The sequence below is a fragment of the Sclerotinia sclerotiorum genome, genomic scaffold (assembly GCF_000146945.2).
Source record: "Sclerotinia sclerotiorum 1980 UF-70 scaffold_13 genomic scaffold, whole genome shotgun sequence".
Lineage (NCBI taxonomy): Eukaryota > Fungi > Ascomycota > Leotiomycetes > Helotiales > Sclerotiniaceae > Sclerotinia > Sclerotinia sclerotiorum.
In genome coordinates this window covers 572,213-593,351 of record NW_001820823.1, presented here as the reverse complement: position 1 = coordinate 593,351, position 21,139 = coordinate 572,213, and the positions used below count along the sequence as shown (strand labels likewise).

General features: G+C 42.0%; 7 protein-coding genes across 7 annotated transcripts; 2 read left to right on the top strand and 5 right to left on the bottom strand.

The window, feature by feature from the left end:
• Positions 1 to 1,372: 1,372 nt before the first annotated feature.
• SS1G_09369 (hypothetical protein) lies at positions 1,373 to 2,891 on the bottom strand (the record flags this gene model as incomplete). Its single annotated transcript, XM_001589597.1, has 4 exons — positions 1,373 to 1,603; positions 1,657 to 2,328; positions 2,383 to 2,574; positions 2,823 to 2,891. 4 exons carry the CDS (start codon positions 2,889 to 2,891, stop codon positions 1,373 to 1,375), a joined length of 1,164 nt encoding a protein of 387 aa, XP_001589647.1.
• A 2,111-nt stretch (positions 2,892 to 5,002) lies between these two features.
• Positions 5,003 to 6,661, bottom strand: SS1G_09368 (hypothetical protein; the record flags this gene model as incomplete). Its single annotated transcript, XM_001589596.1, has 4 exons — positions 5,003 to 5,959; positions 6,009 to 6,171; positions 6,222 to 6,430; positions 6,485 to 6,661. 4 exons carry the CDS (start codon positions 6,659 to 6,661, stop codon positions 5,003 to 5,005), a joined length of 1,506 nt encoding a protein of 501 aa, XP_001589646.1.
• Positions 6,662 to 8,290: 1,629 nt separating this feature from the next.
• Positions 8,291 to 10,740, bottom strand: SS1G_09367 (hypothetical protein; the record flags this gene model as incomplete). Its single annotated transcript, XM_001589595.1, has 4 exons — positions 8,291 to 9,522; positions 9,568 to 9,866; positions 9,919 to 10,513; positions 10,659 to 10,740. The coding sequence occupies 4 exons, from the start codon at positions 10,738 to 10,740 to the stop codon at positions 8,291 to 8,293; spliced, it is 2,208 nt and encodes a 735-aa protein (XP_001589645.1).
• Positions 10,741 to 11,570: 830 nt separating this feature from the next.
• On the top strand, positions 11,571 to 14,106 carry SS1G_09366 (hypothetical protein; the record flags this gene model as incomplete). The annotated part of the gene is made up of 5 exons (XM_001589594.1): positions 11,571 to 12,189; positions 12,239 to 12,606; positions 12,658 to 12,999; positions 13,049 to 13,127; positions 13,181 to 14,106. 5 exons carry the CDS (start codon positions 11,571 to 11,573, stop codon positions 14,104 to 14,106), a joined length of 2,334 nt encoding a protein of 777 aa, XP_001589644.1.
• A 1,638-nt stretch (positions 14,107 to 15,744) lies between these two features.
• SS1G_09365 (hypothetical protein) lies at positions 15,745 to 17,089 on the bottom strand (the record flags this gene model as incomplete). Its single annotated transcript, XM_001589593.1, has 2 exons — positions 15,745 to 16,115; positions 16,207 to 17,089. 2 exons carry the CDS (start codon positions 17,087 to 17,089, stop codon positions 15,745 to 15,747), a joined length of 1,254 nt encoding a protein of 417 aa, XP_001589643.1.
• A 904-nt stretch (positions 17,090 to 17,993) lies between these two features.
• On the bottom strand, positions 17,994 to 18,817 carry SS1G_09364 (predicted protein; the record flags this gene model as incomplete). The annotated part of the gene is made up of 2 exons (XM_001589592.1): positions 17,994 to 18,335; positions 18,677 to 18,817. The coding sequence occupies 2 exons, from the start codon at positions 18,815 to 18,817 to the stop codon at positions 17,994 to 17,996; spliced, it is 483 nt and encodes a 160-aa protein (XP_001589642.1).
• Positions 18,818 to 19,487: 670 nt separating this feature from the next.
• SS1G_09363 (hypothetical protein) lies at positions 19,488 to 20,506 on the top strand (the record flags this gene model as incomplete). The annotated part of the gene is made up of 2 exons (XM_001589591.1): positions 19,488 to 19,832; positions 19,877 to 20,506. The coding sequence occupies 2 exons, from the start codon at positions 19,488 to 19,490 to the stop codon at positions 20,504 to 20,506; spliced, it is 975 nt and encodes a 324-aa protein (XP_001589641.1).
• Positions 20,507 to 21,139: the final 633 nt, after the last annotated feature.

The window sequence follows — 21,139 nt, the reverse complement described above, 5'->3', positions numbered from 1 at the left end:
TAGGGCCGATCGATTCTCAGGGAGTCGTCGCTTTCGGATCAAGGTGACACTTATCACATGATCCTGCTAACTAATTGGTTACCTGATGCGGGTTATGTTACGCCGTCGTAACATCTATTAGAATGATATTTAAATACTATTTGAGTAGATTTAATAATTGAGAACTAAGAATTAAGAATTATAAGATTATATTCTATATAAATATAATTCAAAAAGTTTTTTTTTTTTTTAAAAAAAAGACTTATATAAACTTTAAGAATTAAAACTTTTATTCTTGAGCTTCTTGACTTTGTGTCGCGATTCACCATTAGGATGTAACGATACTATACTGGAGGCAGCGGCTGCCTAAGGTTTCGTCTGGTTGGTAGTTGTGGGTTAAGGCTTTATCACTGGTCTTCACTTGGAAGTGAAGTCGTTACTAGATCAAGTAGAATGTAGGTAAACTAATTGATAACTAAGTTGAGCACAAAGCTCCTTAACTACGAGACTAAATGAATGTTTATATACCCTATATCATCTTTTGAGGACCTTTGGGACCCTAAGGTCCAAAAGGTCCTCGAGGTCATGTGAATTAATGAATCGTGACATAGGATTAGTGTCCTGGGATAAAAATGAATCACGTGATAATGAGCCCTAGGAGCCCTCAAAGCTCCTGGAGGCTCCCTCTGTGACGCCTCACACCTTCGGGTCACGTGGCATGCCCCGTTTGTATTTAATCACAGGAAAACTCGCTACTCTTGTTTTCCTTCTTCTTTTCTCCTTAGCTTAGTATTTTCTAATACAAGATACTTTACCCAGTATTCTTGAGTGTGACACCCTCTATCGTTCATTATATAATTAGAATAGTTTCATACTTTAGGAGCTTCGTGCTCAACTTAGTTATCAATTAGTTTACCTACATTCTACTTGATCTAGTAACGACTTCACTTCCAAGTGAATACCAGTGATAAAGCCTTAACCCATAACTACCAACCAGACGAAACCTTAGGCAGCCGCTGCCTCCAGTACAGTATCGTTACACTTTGATTGTTGTTTTGATTTAGATGATTGAGGAATATACAGGTTTCTTTCTTGTAATATTAATTTTATAATATCATGAATTAAATAGATAAAACAAAGCTTTTCCTTCCATAGCCTGATCTTTGTGTGTATATATCATGATCCCGTTAATCCCCTCGCTAATAATCTCCCAGATGAACAGAACAGAACAGAACAACTCCTTTTCCAATTTTGCCTTTCCAAATTTCACCATCACGCCTTCCAATCCTATCCCATCAAATCATTAAATATTTACATATGAATATGAACAAACATTGCATTGCACAGCAACACATCATATCCCCCCCAACCATCCTTTTCCCGTACTTCCCCTTCAAATCCTATCACAATCTGCACTCACACTTCGAGTAGTATGTGATCTACTAGTGCTTAATTCCACCATACTTTCCGTTTCCTTCATCTCTGCTCTTCGATTACCAGTCATCGGTCTATCCATCACGCGAAATCCTTCGCTTCGCTTATGTTGATTTGAGGGGCCTCGAAAATCGGCCCAGACGCTGCGACAGATTCCTAGAGAGGTGGTGAAGTATATTATAGTGTTCCACTATTCTGTATTAGTTACTTGTATCTTGAGATTGGTGGGAAAGAAAGACGTACGAATCCTTGCAAGGGGAGAACAAGAGCAGATCCTATGTTCAGTATAAATGATGGATTATCCGGGAATCTCAATCCATAGACTCGATTTACTGATGCCGGTACCCAGGTTACCAAGATAGAAATTGAAAATAGTATGGCGCATTTTGCGTACGCCCATTTGATCCTATCAAAACTATGTGCAGTTCCTCTTCTACTCTCCCTTCCTATTGTCGTGTTGATGCGCGGTAGGGCGGAGATAGTCACACGGTAATTAGTGTCCGGATTTTTCGTAGGAGCTGCCATAGGATTTAAATCAGACGGATCAGGATTTTCAGAAATTGGTCCTGTGTTGATAGCAATTCCATTTTCCCACGAGCCATGCGTTACTTCAATCTCGGTAGTTCGGGTTCCAGTGAATATTGGTTGATCATGCTCGCTTTCATACTCTTTGTTTGTTGCTTCAGATGTATTTGATATGGTATTTTGAAGGGGAATCGGTGATTTTCCTCCAGTATCTGTAGGCAGAGAGGGATCTGATTTGTGGGCAAATCCGTGAAGTTGGTTGCGTGTGTGGAAGACATAGATGCCAACTCGAACGTAGATGATTAATGCAGCGAGGATGGTTAACCAGATTGGCGTGTAATAGCTGTAGATACGGAGAGGTGCCCATGAACCATCAATCCAACACCAAAGCTATATATGTATGAGTTCTCTGTTCGAAGATTTGAACAAAAGGACTATACATACTGTTGCGTTTCCGTAGATTCTTCCCCTCTTTTTAGTTTTGACAAATAGACAGACCATGGCTGGAATGAAAGGAAGACCATAGCATATCAATGCATAATAAGGATAAAGTTTCTTCAATTGAGCGGCATCATATCGGTAAAAGAAGACGAGATAGACATTTGTAGCCATAGCCAAACTCCACCATGGATCGCTCTGCATGAACCTTTCCTTTCGTCAGCGACGGTAGAACCAAAGGGCTGGAATATTTTATACATCTCCAACAAGAAGCCTTGAAATTGACATAGTGGTGAATTAACTTTTGATAATGCAGAACCTCCGATGAGTGCCGCAACATTAGCAAAAAGATTTGCAAAAGAAGCATAAAAGATAATTGTATTTGACAATGTTCTGAAAGATTTGATAAAAATAAATGTCGCAAACAGAGCCAATGTTCCCAATACCGAAATCGACGCTGTGATACGTTCGATGATGATTAAGATTTCAATCTCCCTTTCGGAAAGTTGGCCCATGATGACAACTAGCTAGTGGATGTGGGGAAGCTAAAGGTCTTGTGAACGGGAAGATCGAGAGAAAAAGCTTGGAAGATAAAAAAATATGGAGATTTCCTCATCTATCTATGTAAGTCAGCAATAAGCTTGAAGAGAATACAAAAATAAAAGGATCGCATCACAAAATAGGTGTAAGCAGACTGGGGAGGAAAACATTCATGGTGGAAGTAGATCCAACGACACCTAGAGGATCAGAACACCTACAGCAAACGAGGCGAGGATAACCTTCATGATTGCTGGGAATACATGAATAGTGCAGCGGAGGTGATGACCTATTCAAGAAATAATTGACAAGAAATGTAGACGGTAGATGAAGATAATCTAATCAGTAGGTAATTAAGGTAATGAATAATGTACTTCACTTCATACCTGCCCACCCTCTTTTTTCTTTCCATTATCCCGTGTGTGATGCACGGGAAAAGAAACGCCACGGAAAATGCATCCGAGCAAATACTTGTGCTTGAATTTCATGTACACTATTTGCAACGTATGTAATGGTAAGAAGAAGTAGTAAGTAATCCTACGTGGTCAGCGAATGAGGCTGGAGTAAGGTTACTTCAATCATGCAAGATGGGCCACGGGGCGACACAATCCCCTACCCATCTAATCTCTCATAAATTCTGGAAAAATCCAGCCGCGGTTGCAAAGAAAAAGAGTTTGAGGCATTAAACCTTCATGTGAACAGTTTTGAGAGAGTAGAAAACACTCACCGGTACATGGCCTCTTTACCCTACAACACATTCGAGAATAAATTGAATGCCTTCAAACATCACCGGTTGCACTCGTACCAACTACCAAATGCTAATCAAATGCTACTACCTAGTACTTAAATGCTTATCCGCTCGAAATATATTAAACAAGGTTAATTTCTCCTAGCGCGGGTAAGCACTTTTTTTGAACATAATACTGAGATGAATCCCTTCGCGGGGATGTGGACATCTGGGGTAACACAACAAAGCATTGATGACACGGATTTGGATGATAATGATGCTTCATATGGTAAATGCTGGGTGAAAATATTGTTACTTAGTAGGTAGTGTTGGTTGTATTTCTGACAACTTAATTACAAGGAGGAGTCGAGCTAATGCACCTAACGTGGGTGTCATGACGTGGTGTAATTGTTCCACAGAGCACTCGGCTGGAAAAAGCTTGCTTACTCCGTAACATTTTGATGTTGTCGTACTTGCTTGTGCAACATTATTAGGCTAATCAGGATGTTTCTTCAGTGTTACCCTGGCTTTCGCCGCTGATTGAAAACTTGGAATGATGATATATTTGGGGCTTGTTTAGATCGGTTTCATGGCCGAGATTAACGGTTCAAATGCTCCTGCAAAAGAGATTGATAACCGAAATCCTGCATGTGAAACTTACACTTAACACTTAATTGTATAACCCTATGTAGTATCAATGATGCATAACCATATTGAGAATGTCTAATATAAATTCAGGTTTCCCGAAAAAAATATAAATATAAATATAAATATAAATATAAATATAAATATAAATATAAATATAAATGTTAAAGTGAATATAAATATAAATGTTAAAGTGAATGGTTCCTGCGTAGCACGTGCACAGGGCACTAGTCCTATTAGGACTAGATTGAGAAGCTCTCTGTAAGAGAGCTTCGCACTTCCGTAGAACTTAAATAATGAGTGATTCATATACAAGACCAATATAGCCTCAGTTCTGCCCTATCAGCTTCCCACTATTCCCTGTGTAAGGTCATTCCTTTTAACAAAAAGTTTTAAATTAAAATATATCTAAGTTTTTCAGATTTATATCAAACTTTTTGTTAGATTTCTAAATCAATTATATCGCTTAAAACAAGAAGAGCATTCTAAACCAATCAGAATACTAGGATGGTGATTTATTTGAACGAGTTTCTTATTTTCTTTAATCTATATCAGATAAACCTCGCGTACGCAAGGTTTTGGTGGCGGCAAGCCGACAATAAACTTAAATCTAAATCCTTTACAGCGGAGGCACTTAGTACAAAAATGGACAGAAACCAGTAATAGACTTGACCTATTAATATCTTTTCGGCAACATCTGCATCCAGGTATCAACTTTTAGATGATGTACAAGAAGTCAGGACGATTGTCACCCAACATCTCGACTTCCTTCTCCGACAATCCTACAACCAGATGGTCTCTCTTTCCAGCCAATCTAGCTGCATTTTCCCTGCGTAACAACAAGTGCATCGCAACACTTCCACCGAATAGAAAGACAATCATATAAGCCATGACGGTTGCATGGCCGACCGTAAATTTTGGTGCCTTGAAGTAGATGTTACTGCTGACGATACCATTAAGATTTCCCCATCCAATGACGAATCCAAGAACGATACCACGCTTGTAGACGCCCTCAGCATTGTTGCTAACCCATGAAATAGTGTTGGAGATACATGGATAGATACCGAGAGCACCCAAGAAAATACCTGCATACTTGACGTGAGGGCTTTGCGATCCAAGTAGCATGGCAAATCCGACAATACCGAAAATTGAGATACAAATGTTGAAGATTCCGCGGCGCTTGGTACGATCGGCCGCGAGGCCAAAGATAATTGTAGAGAATGCAGCGAAGGCATACGGGGGTACGGAGAGTAATTGTGCGCGAGTTGTCTTGTAGCCCATCTCAGCTACAATGGTTGGTAAGAATAGAGAGAAGGAATACAGGGCCATGGCTACTGAACCATAAATTCCCATGCCGAGCCACATCTTATAATCCTTGATGGCAGCCCAGAAGTATTCCATCCTGAATTCCTCGTGCTCAGCACTAGATTGGTTGTCGAACTTGAGTCTGCGAACAACTCGGGCACGATCTTGCCCCGAAAGGAAGGTAGCGGTATCAGGGAAGTCATGAACAAAATAAAATGATAAAAGACCGAAGCCGATTGTGACAGCACCTTCAATGATGAAGATCCATGCCCAGCCCGGTCGTCCTCCTAGACCATCCAGTTTGGTAATTGCGGCAGCAAGGAGACCTCCGAAGGACCCGGCAAAAGCGGCGGCGGAAAAGAAAATTGCCTGGAAAGTCAGTAGTGAAAAAGCAAGAATGCACAGTGCATCAACTTACTGCACGAACACCAAACTCATCTCGCTTGTACCAGCATGAGAGGAAGTAGTTTACACCAGGGTATAGACCAGATTCAGCCATTCCCAGAAACCAACGAGCAGCCATCAAGCCAGACCAATTTTTAACATAACCCATTGACAACATGGCGACACCCCAGATAGTCCTAAAATATATTAGGAAACGGGATATGCTAAGAAAGGAGGCTCGACGTACATGATAATTGGAATGAAGATTGATGGCTTGAGGCGTTTCAAGAGAACGTTTGTCAATGGCTCGAAAACCGAGTAGGAGATGAAGAACACGGAAAGAGATAAATTGTACCGTCCAGTTGACATGTTATTCAAGTCCTTCTGCAGGCCATCGATCTTCGCATTGCCAATGTTCGTTCTGTCCAAAAAGGCTAGGAGGTAAAGGACACAGAGCTATTGTAAAATCAGTACTTGGATTAGGAAAAGAAATTATTATTGTGGACGTACCCAAGGCATCAAATACAAGTCTAGCTTCCAGACAAGTTTTCGGTCGATAGCTTTGCGCTCTGCGTCTGAGAGGTTGGCATCAGGGTCGTCTGGGAGGGCAGAGCTGATTGGCGCAGAAGCGATAACCTTTTCCTCATCGCTGGTGCTGCAAGTCCTAGCACGTCCATCGGACTCCATGATGTTGAAAAGTAATATGTACTAGAAGCAAGAAAGGAGGAAGAAAGGAAAGTTTAAAAAAGAAGCAACTTTCCAAGAGGGAAAATTAGTCGGACGGAATGGTCCTGGATACCCGCATGTATTTAAATTCGACCTGTGGCCAGCATGGGGCGCTGCGGAAGAACGAGTGTATGTTACTCTTAGAATTATGCAGTCGGAAATCCCTCCTCTGTGCTATGTTACTTTGCGCCGATGCATGTATCAAGGGTATTTTGTTCGGGAAAGAGCCCATGGTAAGTTAGAAATTTAGGAAGGTGCTATATGTGATTTTGGTAAAGGTTGTTAAAACTTGGACTCGTATTGGTCCAAGACCCCTCCCGGAAATGGTGAATCCAATGATACCCTTGAGGAAAAGCTACCAAAACGCCGCCATGTGCAACTAGACATCTTAGCTTACGCATGAGAATTTCGTGGCATCCCTGAATTGTGCGCTATGCTTAGGTATAATCGACAGTATTTAGGAAGTTGAGTAGTATTATACCCTAGTTGATCTACTCGCAACAAACAGTAAAGTACCAATAGTATGGTAACCACTCACTGTTTCTTTTGAATGTACGTATTGAAATTGGAAAACTAAACGAATACAGCGTGCACGGAGTAGATGAAGGGCTTGAAATGATTAGAAAACAATGGGAAAGCGGGAAAGGCAGGGGAACAAGAGAGGGTGGAATCTTTGGCTATTCATCATTTCCGAGTGAAAAAACTGTAACGTGCATAATCTATCGAATGTCTATAATGTTTTTTTTGGTTGTGGTGTGGTTGTACGAGAACGGTTCGGTGCTGATCTGTGGCTGCTCCGGCGAAGAAAGTAAGGGAGAGGGGGTAAGACTCATGATTCACAATAAGAGATCTCATATCTGATCTGGAGGGGCCATTGCAGTATGTCAGCGTATCAACGTATTAGATTAACCAATACTGCCTGAAGTCCTGGTGGAAATGAGGAAAGGAATTATTACTTTGCCCCGCATCAACGATTAAAAGCCTCTTTGTGTGAGTACCTGGCGTACTAGTGTACTCCATATGGTGAATAGAATCACGTGCCTTATCATTCTTGCTCCACCAGGGGCTCTTTAACCAACTGCCGAACGAAGGGATCGAGCACTGAGTTTCCATTTACTCCACATTGCAGGGCAACACACCTGTTTTTCCTTTTTTTTTTTTTGGTATTTTTTCCCTCCAGGGAAGGGGGGGGGGGGTGACGTTCAATACCTTCCTTATATGTTTACCATGGCCACCACTGAGTTCTTCGCGTATCTCTTCCCGTAGGTGGGGGGATCAGCACTCTTACTAGTAGTAGACATGGGAAAATACGGGGCTTGAAGATACGGCTATACCCGCTCTGTATGGGGAACGCTATGTTCAATATGCACCTTCATCTCGAAGTATATTTCATTGAGTAGATCACATTGCTCATTGTCAAAGTTTTCAAGGCTAAGGGGACTATATCGTGCCCTAAGCGGTAATTCTTGACGATCCGATCAGTTTCCGAGCCTGAGTTATCTATGTCTATGGGGCATGAACTCGCATCAATCGGCGCTAATGAGGAGAGGTTCCCCATCCACCAAGGCTAATCACAATTATCTGACAATGCTATACCTTTTTCACCTCCCATGAACCAGTCAAGATTTTTTGATCCTTCAGTTTGCCATCTTCGCCAACTTCAAGGATGCCAATGTCGGCTCCCTCCAAGTTTACCAGCCTGGCCTTGGCCCCCTTGACGGTATTGTATAGGCGAACTTCAACGTCTTGGGAATAGTCATATACAGTCTTGGTTTGCCCTGATTTTCCGAGCACAAGAACTGTATTTTCTCGGACATATAAGGGCAGGGTATCGAAAGCATGATTTTCCTTGAACCAACCAGGCCCGCTCTTCACTTCATTGGTGAAGAAGTTGGTCCACTTACCTTTTGGTAGGTAAAATTCGACATCACCCGATTCTTCAAAAATTGGGGCCACCAGCAAACTTTCTCCAAACATGAATTGTCGGTCAAGATACCATGATGTAGGGTCATCTGGGAATTCCAAGCACATAGCTCGAAGTGATAGAGGTATACCCAACTCGACAGCTTCTTGAGCCTGTGAGAATATATATGGCATAAGTCTTGCTTTCAACAATGTCCACTTTGAAAGTACCTTGGAGCAACCTTGATCCGATGTATCGTCCTCATCTACAGTCCATGGTACACGGAAAGAGTTACTGCCGTGAAGTCTGCTGTGAGAGCAAAGTAGACCAAAAGCAACCCAACGTTTGTAGATCCAAGGAGGAGGGTAGCCCTCAAAGCCTCCAATATCGACTGACCAAAAGGCATAACCGGAAAGTCCTAGAGATAGACCTCCTCGAACCGATTCGGCCATAGCTTCGGGGGTTGACTCGCAATCACCGCCCCACTGCAATGGGAACCGTTGAGTTCCGGCAGTTGCACTACGTGCGAAGAGAACGGCTTCATCCTTTCCGTATCGGTCTTGCAACGCCTCGTAAACAATCTTGTTGTACAAGAACGCATAGTAGTTATGCATCTTTCTTGGATCGAGAGACGAGTCGAACCACTGAACGTCCTTAGATGGAATGCGCTCTCCAAAATCGGTCTTAATTGAATCGACTCCTTTATCAAACAGACCCTTCAGACATTCTACGTACCATTCCGTAGCTTCGGGGTTCGTAAAATCGATAATGGCCATTCCAGTCTGCCAAAGATCCCACTGGAAAATGTCGCCGTTCTTGCGCTTGAGTAGGTAGCCTTTGCTCGCAGCATATTTGAAGACAGGAGATGCTTGACCCAGATATGGATTCACCCATACACAAACTTTTTTGACAAGTCCTACTAGTCGTTAGCAAAAGGCCCTCATCCAACCAAATCAGGACTTACCAGATTCTTTCAGCCGAGAGATTTGAGCTTTCGGATCTGGAAACATTTCGGAATCGAACTCAAAATCACACCAGTGAAACGCTTTCATCCAGAAACAATCAAAGTGGAAGACTTCAACTGGAATATCTCGCGCACTCATCCCCTCGAGGAATGAGTTCACGGTCTTTTCGTCGTAGTTTGTGGTGAAACTTGTGCTCAGCCAGAGTCCATAACTCCAGCTAGGTACTTTTCCAGGCTTTCCCGTCAAGATTGAATACTTTGTTAAAACTTCTTTCGGTGTTGGACCATAAATGATGTACCTTCGACGGTCAGTACTTGGCTTTCAGGAAAAACACAGCGGGAGTAACGTACCATTTCAGTCTTTGGCCTTCCACACTTGTCTGAACTCGGCAGCATCTCTCACTTCCGATTTCTAAATCCACCTTGTCAGGCGTGTCAATGAATATACCATAGCCTCTCGAACTCATCCAAAATGGCACGTTCTTGTAGGCTTGGTCACTGGAAGTGCCTCCATCGGCATTCCAAAGCTCAACAGCCTGGCCGACTCTATTAAAAGCCCCAAAACGTTCTCCCAATCCATATACAGATTCACCTACTGACAGTGTCGATTGAGTGAAGATATAATGTTCAAAGTCCCGCATGTCAGCGATTTGCATCGGGTTACTGGTTGCTGGACTGTATGCCAAGCCAATACTTCGATTGAGGAGGGAGGTAAGTTCTTTCGAACCATCAGTGGCATGGAATCGAATATCGAGGTCATGATTGCCAGTCTTTACGGTCGCAGACAAGGATCCGGATTTCAGGGTGGTAGAGCTTTCGGTCTTTGCGATTTCGGCTTGGCTACTTTCTGGCTTTCCTGCTGGAAAAAGATCGAAATGAGGTCCTGGATTGCGAGCACCTAGAAAGTGTGTAGTTTCGACGGAGATAACTCCATCAAATGGAGCTTCTATATCCTTTCTAAAATCAATATCGATTTCACACTCACTGGCTAGACAAACTTACAACTGTCAGGGTGCTCAAATTCAAAGAATCTGACCTGGCAAATATCTTTCTTGTGGGACAAAGCAAACTCAATGCTTTGCCATCCTCACGTTCAGTGATAGCATATACTTCTTCAGCATATTCTAATCGCTTTCCCTCCGCCGGCAACCACATTCCATTTCTGAATTTCATATTGAGAAATCTTTGTGATGTACGTTTTGGACCAAATAATCACTTTCGTGGACAATACTCAACAATCAACGTTTGGAGTTGTGCAAAAATCAAAGTCTTACGATTAATTCATCACGACGAACCTCTATCTACATAGCTAGCTTCAACAGCTGTCATCATATCATCCTCATCCCACTTCCAAGAAAACAATTTTGGGTCATCTTATTTTTGGCTAAATGCAATTTTCGCCAAGCACTCCGATACGTTGATGTTGGTGAGGGGTAGCTCTATTTATCCGCCCCACATCACATATCCACAACCGGATGAAGAATTCGAGATTGGCTTTCGCACGAATATTGTTCCGGAAGTACATCCACCGCTTTTTCCAAAGAGCTTCCACGAGTGAAGTGTCAAGAACTAGATACTTTCTGTTATTTCCACATATTTACCCCATATTTATCCCCCATGTATCACGGGCGACAACACGAGAGTCCAAGACTGCAGGTCCGTACCAAGATTTACAACGGTCTGCGGGGAAGATCAATTATCCTTGATTCAGCTACCTCCTGTCGGTTTGCATCTAGAACTGGTTTGGCTTCGACTTGGGATTCGACATTAAATCATGTCTTTACCCACTACTCATTTTAACAAAAGTATATCCCTTTATCCAGTTATAATTAGAGGGATGCGTAAATGGAACTAGAGATGCAAGACCTAAAAGGATGCTGGAGGGTGCGCTCCGGGGTCTGGGCCGCTTCGTCTGGGAGGTTTAAAAGAGCAACGATTCCCAGGTGTTAAGTTTCTTTTCTTGGGCATATTCTTCACAAAAAATATCACTCTTCCTACTCAAGATGAAGGTCTCTTCAGCCTCCCTGGCGACTTTGCTGGCCTACACCGCCAATGCCTCTTATACCAATTCTACTCCACTGTACAAAGATCCAAATGCAAGTGTGGATGACAGAGTTTCAGACTTGCTGTCTCGAATGACCATTCAAGATAAAACTGCACAATTGATCCAGGGCGATATTTCGAATTGGCGTAATATGACAGATGGCAGGTTTAATGCAAGCGGTTTAGAATGGAATATGGCTACTCGAGCTGGTCAATTCTACGTCGGTTATCCAGTTGCGCAACAGCTGATTGCGGACGGAATCAAGCAAGCGCAAGATTATCTTATGCACAACACCACATTAGGAATACCAGCTTTGGTTCAAAGTGAAGGTATTCATGGTTTCTTGATTGAAAATGCAACTATCTTCAATTCCCCAATTGGACACGCTTGCTCTTGGAATCCGGATTTGATTCGAAAGATGGGAGCAGCCATTGCACAGGAGTCACTGGCACTTGGTGTTAACCAAATATTTGGACCTTTGGGTGACTTGGCCCGTGAGTTGAGATACGGCAGAGTTGAAGAGACTTTCGGTGAGGATGGGTATTTGGCAGGTGAGATGGGATATGCTTATGTTAAAGGTACGCCAAACAAGGTGCTCATTCATGAATTTGATTCTAATCGAACCAGGTCTTCAAGCTGGAAATGTCAGCTCGACAGTCAAACATTTTGCAGCGTATGGAACTCCCGAACAAGGGTTGAACACTGGCCCACAACATGGTGGAGAGAGAGAACTTCGAACTACCTATCTCCCATCCTATAAGCGCATAATCTTGGATGCTGATGCATGGTCTATTATGTCGGCTTATCATTCATATGACGGTGTCGCGCTCGTAGCCAGTCACCATATTCTTACGGAAATTCTCAGAGAAGAATGGGGCTACAAGTACTGGGTAACTAGCGATGCCGGTGCTACAGATCGTCTTTGCGATAACTTCAAGATGTGCCGATCTAAAGGTAACGGGCTACCTATCGATTCAGAAGCAGTAACCATGTTTGTAAGTGATATCCGAACATATCTAATCAGAAACTCTGCTAACTAATTCCAGGCACTTCCTGCAGGAAATGATGTCGAGATGGGTGGCGGCTCCTTTAACTTCGAGAAAATCCCAGAACTTGTGGAATCTGGAGTCTTAGATATTGACATTGTTGACACCGCTGTATCGCGTCTTCTCCGTGCCAAGTTCACCCAGGGTCTTTTCGAAAACCCTTATCTTGCGGTGCCAGCTAACCAAACAGCATCTTTGATCCACACTCCAGAAACCATTGCTCTGGCTCGAGAACTAGACGCTGAATCGATTGTTTTGTTGGAAAATGGTGAAGGTGTCCTCCCTCTTTCAAAGACGGCGAATGTGGCTGTAATTGGACCTATGGCGCATGGATTCATGAACGTGAGTTTTGCAAAATGGTATTGCTATATACGCATCTAACATTCTTTAGTATGGTGATTACGTCGTCAACGGAAGTATGTACCGTGGAGTAACTCCATTAGATGGTATAAAAGCTGCTAGTTCAGGAAGTAAGATTTTGTTTTCCAAACAAAAATTCATGCACGTAGCTAACATTTTCTAGCTATTACTTATGCCCAAGGCTGCGAGCGCTGGTCAAACGATCAATCCGGATTTGATGAAGCTGTTTCCGCCGCTCAAGCTGCCGATGTCGCTGTTGTCGTTGTTGGAACATGGTCAAGAGACCAAAATCAACTTTGGCAAGGATTAAATGCCACGACTGGAGAGCATGTTGACGTGGCTTCCCTAAACCTTGTCGGTGCTATGCCCCACCTGGTCAAAGCTATCATCGATACCGGAAAGCCTACCGTAGTTGTTTTCTCCTCCGGTAAACCCATCACCGAAGCATGGATTTCCGAAAGCGCATCTGCATTAGTCCAACAATTCTACCCCTCTGAAGAAGGAGGAAATGCACTCGCAGATGTCCTTTTCGGTGACGTAAACCCAAGTGGTAAATTATCCGTTGGCTTCCCCTACGACGTCGGCACCACCCCAATTTACTACGACTACCTGAACTCTGGACGACCAGTTGATGCAGGTAAAGAGTACGCCAACGGCACCCTATCCTTTGGTCATCAATACGTCCTCAATTCCCCTGTGCCCCTCTACGAGTTCGGCTATGGAAAGTCTTACTCCACATTCGAATATTCAAACGTTACTCTCTCGGCCAGAAATGTTAGCGCTACTGACACCATTACTGCTACTCTCTCAGTCACCAACAACTCAACACGTGATGGCTCGGAAGTTGTGCAACTCTACATCCAAGACGTGATCAGCAGCGTCGTTGTTCCAAATATTCAACTCAAGGGTTTCCAGAAGGTGGCCATCAAAGCAGGTGAAACGGAAACGGTAAATATTGATTTGAAGGTGCAGGATGTTGGTTTGTGGGATATTAAAATGAAGTATGTGGTTGAGCCTGGAGATTTCGTCGTCCATATTGGAAGTTCGAGTGCGGATTTCAGGACGAGTGCTACTTTTACGGTGGTTTAGAAATTGTAATGTTTTGTTTTTAGATCTTATATATTATAAATTTGAGTATAATAAGATTCGATGTTATAAATTATTTACGTTTTATCGTTGTGATCTTTGTTAGACATTCCATGCAGATACGGTATTGAAGCTCAGATACTGGATAGCTCAGAGTCAGCGGAGGGAGGTATGATGATTTATACTATTGCATAACCACAATTTGCTTTAACATCTTTCCTTCTCATCTCAAATTCTCAAGTTCTCAAAACTTCATTCACTGATATGCTGATTTCCTCAAGCGATAATATTTCGTAGTATCACTTATTAATTAGGAAGTGTACATATAATCTTATAAGATCATCTCATCCTATTTCTTCTAATCCCTTCTCATCTCAAAATTCCCTAGTAGCTACCAGCAATTATGATTTATGAAGGATAGGATTAAAATTGATGTAATTAAGATTATCATGAAGTATATAAATAACTACTTACTCAAGTAATATAAGGTTAAATTTGAAGATTCAAGATTGAAGATTCAATATTTAAGATTTAAGGATTCGAGTGGACGTGATGTGAGAAGTATTAGGTAGGTAGGTAGGTGGTGTGGGATTTCGTGTTTTGAAATTAAAATCGTGTATTATAAATTAAGTATGATCATAGGTAGGTAGGTATTCATTTATTCATCTGAATGGGATTTAGATATATTGTTTTAGTTTTAATTTTGGTAGATTTTTATTACTTTGGGGGCGGAGGAAGAAGAAAAGAAGGAGATAATTCCTTTATTTGTTTTTATAGTTCATATAGACCGGGTAGAAACAAAGGTGTAAAATCAAATTTTCTTCTAGAAACTCTGAATTATTATTAACATTTCCTTATTCCCTTTTCCCTTTGCCATTTTCTTTTCTGCTTATTCGTTCTATACATACTAAGAATAAAAAGACGAGATGAAGAGTTAAATAAATACCGACTAAATATAAATATAAATATTAATATAAATATAACATTACCACTTTCAAATTTCAAACAATTCCCCCAGATAATTATCTTTCACTTCCAAGGTTCATATACTACCAAAAATAGCCCAAGAAATACAATTCCCAAGTTATTTTTAACAATTTCAAGATAAAATATAACCTAGTACAGGAACAAGAACAGGTACGTATACTACTACTCCGTAACGTCAAAGGATCAATAAGATTGTGAGGTAAAGATCTTATTTGATATGCTGACAGAGTTGACCAAATCTGACTAAGAAATTTTGATCCGCGAATCTTATGATGATGTCAGATTAGGTACTAGGGGTATCGTATGATTTGGGATCTGGATCTGGGATTTTGGGGCTCGAAGGAAGATTATAGGAGGAAGGTGAAAAGGTGGGGTGTTTGAGTAGTAAGTGGGATAAATATTAAATATTAGGATTCACAATTGTTTGAGATAGCCGAAAATCTTTAATGATGAAAATACTGTTCAAAGGGTGCTAATCCTCAAGGTCCCCAAAATATGTACCGCGTGCTGTGAACCAAGTGTATTGCAAATGCAAATATGAAGATAAATAATACATCGTCTCGAATGTACAAACGTCGTTACTCGTATGTAACTTTTGCTCTTCCGCTCCTATCAAAACACGTCTCAAAACTCATTCCTCACTCTCTGTTCCTTCTAATATCCATTACAAGCTCCACTTCCCGCCACACTATCCAAATCCTTCGGAATAATGCCCGCTTGCACAGCGTCCTGATAACTCCATCTATAATCATTTAATTGAGATTTCCAGGTCCAGAAAATCCATCCTAATGCATGATTTTCATATCCCATGACTTGTGCCTCGAACCATTTTTTGTAGAATGCACCTTGGGTGGATGTAGACCAGCCTCCAGTATCTTGAACGTCGTCTGGAGGAGAAATTGAAAATTCGCCTACGATTGTTGGGCCGCCTGTGCTGGAGATCGGATTGTATGTGCAGGAAGATTGGAGGTAGGCATCTTGGGAGACGGAGATGTCAGACCATTTTAGATAGCGGTGCTCGTCGTCTAGCAGAGAATTTAGTTAGAAGAGGATAATCGTATGAGAATATGGTAATATGGTATAGTAAAGCATGTCAAAATGGACGGGGAAACTTACAAGCCAAGAAAACGCCATCACCAAACCCGGAATTCGGATCGCCAGAACCCCATCCCTGATCCATAGCCTGAACGTGCAAGTAGTTATTTGAGGTAACACCCAACGCGTTCTCCGCATCTCGAATCGCCTTGTAAGCCGCAGGATAATAAGATGAAATCATACCCGCAACCTGTCCAGCATTCTGAACTGGCTCATTCACAATACCAATCATTCCAACATTTCTGAGAGCATTATTTTGGTGAATATTGGTCGCGAGCCAAGCAACAAACTTTTCTCCACGAGCATATTGGTAATCAACGTAGAAACCTGGAGTTGGAGCATTTTGTCCAGTGTCAGCGTTATACGCAACCTGTGCTCCGGGCGCTCCATGCATATCAATGATGATGTAGAATCCAGCATTTGCAGCTGCGTCGCAGATACTCTCAAGATATTGTAAACCTCCCTGAGGAAAGTGTTCACTATCGGAGTAAACCAAACTTTCCATCATCCAATACCCGACAGGGATTCTAACCGTGTTGATACCGAAACTTGCCATTTGTGCAATATCATCAGCAGTAATCCAAGTCTTCCAATGATTTTGGAACGCGGAATTAGCTTGCTCCTGTCCCAAGCCAGATACACAATCAAATTCGGATGCGTATCCTCCACAGCCCATAGCCGACCAGGCGTCTTCAGCAATCCACGGTTCAAAGACGAAAAGAGATCCTAGATTTACACCTCGGATCTTGCCAGACGCCGGAGTCCAGCGACGTGTCGTTGAATTTTTCGCTTGTGGATCGAAGAGAGAAACACCCTCTTTAGAAAAGAGCTCTTTATCACCTGGCAGCCATGCACTGACTGTGCTGGCCAGAAAGGCAGTGAGGAGTGTTGTTGAGATGTACATGGTGAGCCGATGAATTGAAAATATTATCGAGAACACAGGTTTGAAGCAGTGTCAAAGAAGAGAGGAAGTAAGGAGTGAGCAAATAATTTCGGTCCTAGATTCACTGTCATAAAACAAGATGAACGTGCAGAAACTGTGCAAAGATTGCAGATGAAATAGAGGCCCGCTGCCAGATATATGTAATTGTCACGAAGGACTTGAGATGATAGAGAACAAATTCAGGTGAGAGAATGATGCATCTTATAAGATATTCTGTGAGTGATGACATAGAAGGATATGTTCCTTCCGGCATACTACCCGTCTCAAATCATCATTCCATTACTTGATGAACTTCATGTTTCCTCACTATGATAGTCATCATGACCAATTACAAGATCAATCAGGGGATACAAGAATATTTGTCGTTGTATCCTCCCGTCCTACTAGAAAACTAGTTCGTGATCGTGTAGTATTGAGGTTACACGAGATGGTCCCAAAGACATCTAGAAATAAAATTAGTTAATAAACGAAGGAGGCAAATATGACAGACAGGGGGTAAATTTATTTCTAGCTCTTTTTTTACCTGATCCCGACCGGAAACAAACCCTTCAGACAGTGTTAGTAAGGTATACAAGTTGAATCTGCTACCAAGAATGTCCAAAAGGTTCAAATTGATATTTTGAACTTTAAACTCGAGAATTTTGATTTGCCGTTACATCCAGCCACACAGGGCAACTGTTCCTTCAACTTGTGCCCATCAGACAACAAGGTTAAGGCTGATATAAACAGCAGCCGGTCGGATATCGCTTGAATCCATTATTTGCATTGCAGTATTTGTCAATTTGCCCCAAAAATTTGACTAAATCGTGGCCGCTTACGCGACGGTGATCAATATCCGATACTTCCATACGAGAAAATTGAATAACTAGGCAGTAGTGAATATTGAGAGATTAGGAGTTCCTTCATCAGATAGATAGGAAGGTGTCGTGGGAATTATGACTAAGCAGGTGGGCGTGCTGACACCTAGAGGAACCAGAATCCTACTAATTTCCTTTTGCACAGCACGTTTCAATGTCACCAAACTGCCGATTTGACCTAGAGCATGCCTTTTGACATATGCAAAAGGTTTTAACGGCATCTTTTGTGGGAAGCCGTTGGCCGCACTTGCTTTTCCTTGGTTTCTCGTTTCTTTCTCTGCTTCTTCTGGAAGGAGCCATTCCGTGGATGAATACTGATCATCATAGAAGCTACAAGGTAGTCGCTCCTTCTATGGAGAGTTGAACTTCTTAGCACCCGCTCCACGGGAGAGAGCTCCAACCAAGGTATACTATTGCACCTAGAGGATACTGTTGCCCCCGGAGGTGATGTTGAAAACATAGCCGCGGCAGAATAAAATGACATCGAAGCGATGTGTTCATGTTGGATTTTGACAATCCTCAAGGAATAATAACTGAATATGAGAACTTCCAGAGTGAAAGCATATCTTCTGATGTGCGACGAGGTTTCAAGGAAGAATTTCCTCATCAGATTTGGTATTGTCTGGTCGCAATTGATCAAAGTGGGGAGAAACGGAACGGATAACCATGTTCTACTCAGGATGAGCTATACCACATCCCCGTCGAGAATCTTCCGCTCTGCCGTATCGTATTTCAAATTCACAAATGGTGACGTCAAAGGAAGGATATTGGAGGTTGAAGATGTTGCAATACGGATATGAAGGGGGAAGTTAGTTTCTGGGGTGAGGAGCATGATGTTGTGAATTTTTAGGTGTCACTGAATTGGCGCCATGATGTGGATCGGTTCACCAAACCACTAAACCCTACAAGTTTAGTACCTCGGCGTCCTTATCACATTACAATCAGCAACTTCATTTGATTCTTCCGGAAAGAATCATCAATAACCTCACAATTGATTCTGTAAATGAATCCTTTCTGCTTGCACAATATTTGGCACTCTTAATTTTCTGCTTCATCCTCAACAGGTCTACACCGATACGAAAGGCAATGCTTATAATCGCGATAGAAACGTGACCCAGGAATATGGTCGATTTATAGCTACTAAGGCTGAGTCACTTACGGGTAGTTAGGAAATGAAATATGTCGACGGATTGCATTCTTCGTTGCAATTTCCCAGCCATTTTCAAAGATGCATTCTAAAACTATCTTTTTCAAAAACGCAAACAGCTCCTAAATTCTAAGCTGTTGGTTCATATCTTACTTGTTTATCAACTCGTACAACCTGCGAGGATGTCCAAAGTCAGCGTTCTGCAGGAGAAGTTCGAAAGCTAGCGCTTGATGACTTGGTAGAGCGTCCGACTTCAGGCAGCCAAGTAAAACTCAAGTAAGATTAATTCCTCTACATAAATATCAGTGAACAACCTTCGTCGATTTTGGACTGCTTTTACTGGTAATAATACATCATGGTTCATCTGAAGAATGCAATATTTGCTTTCGCGGCTCACATCTCCCTCGGCAGCCTTAAAAACCCTCTAGGCGCCGGCGTCGCTGCCTCTTGTGCATGCACTAAGACTATACGTCCTGATATTACTATTGGGCAACCCAAAAACATATCAATCATAAGTTCGAACGTCACTCGATCCTATCTCATCGTCGTTCCACCTCTTTACACAAACCAGAACTTAACCCCTGTCATTTTTTCTTTTCATGGAGGTAATCGAAATGCTTCGGAACAACTTACTCTCGACCAAATATCATATCCAGAATTTAACAATTTCTCTATAACCATTTACCCTCAAGGCGTAAAGGTAGGATTTATCCTCACGAATGAGCCATAAATTGACAATATTAGGGAAAGTGGGAAGGCGATCCCGGAAACACAGCAAACGACACCCAGCTTGTCAGCGACATAATCGACAGCCTCAGCACAACCTACTGTATAGATTCCAAACGCATCTGGGCCACTGGTAAATCTGATGGAGGGGGTTTCTGTAATACCCTAGCCTGTCATCCAATTCTCTCCACTAAAATCGCTGCATTTGCACCTGTCTCTGGCGCGTTCTATATCGATACTCAACCTTGCCATCCACATAACGTCACGATACCATGTTCGCAGGGACGTCCTAAAATCCCTATGCTTGAATTCCATGGCGGCAACGACTCGACAATTCATTATGAAGGACAAGCTAATCGATCCGGTGAATGTATACCAAGTATTCCGCATTGGGTACGGGAGTGGGCTTTGAGGGACGAATTGGGGTTGGAAAATGTTACGACTGTTTTGACAAATGATACGGTTATATACAACTATGGAAAGGGAGATGATGAGGGCTTGGTAAAACATGTTTTTGATAAGAATCTGGGACACGATTGGCCGAGTACGGTGTTAAATGATGATTTGATTGGACATGGGGAGGGACCGGCAAGTTTTAATGCTACGCCGATTATTTTGGATTGGTTTCAGAAACATGTTTTGCCATAGTTGATTCAAATAGACTTACTGTTTATTATCAGGGACTATGTATGTGTGCATGAAAGGACGGGGACGCGTTTTCAAACAATACTTATTTCTGGGTACATTGAAATTCGGTTCTAATTGTGACAAAAATAGCAGTTGCCAAGTTCCTCATTCTTATTCCCTCAACGCTCAAGTCCTTCATGCCTTTAGACTTCACATAACACTTTCGAGCACCCAATAAAGTTTAAACTGGAGCAAACATGTTGACACCCTCTCTATGCCATATCTCTGGTTGCATCTATTGCACCACGGTACCCTTCATACTTGTCGGGTCTTTCCTTCGTTGTCATGAATCAACGAAAGAAAAGTTGTTATTAGAAATTATTAGCACCTTCCATTCACCAGGTTGAAATAAATGACCGAGTAGTTTTTCTATGTTGATGATTTGCAAACTGTATGTGCAAAGATTAGGTTAAGATATGAGTTTGTAAGTGTTTCATGTATGTTAGCAGGCCTTCTTTGATTAATAACCTTTATAAGTAGAAAACTTAAGGATCTTGAATTTATTAATATGCTTTATATGTGTAACATTTGGAATCATGCTTCTTTCAAATATTAGATCTTTAAAGTGAATATTTAATGCACAGATGTCTTCCG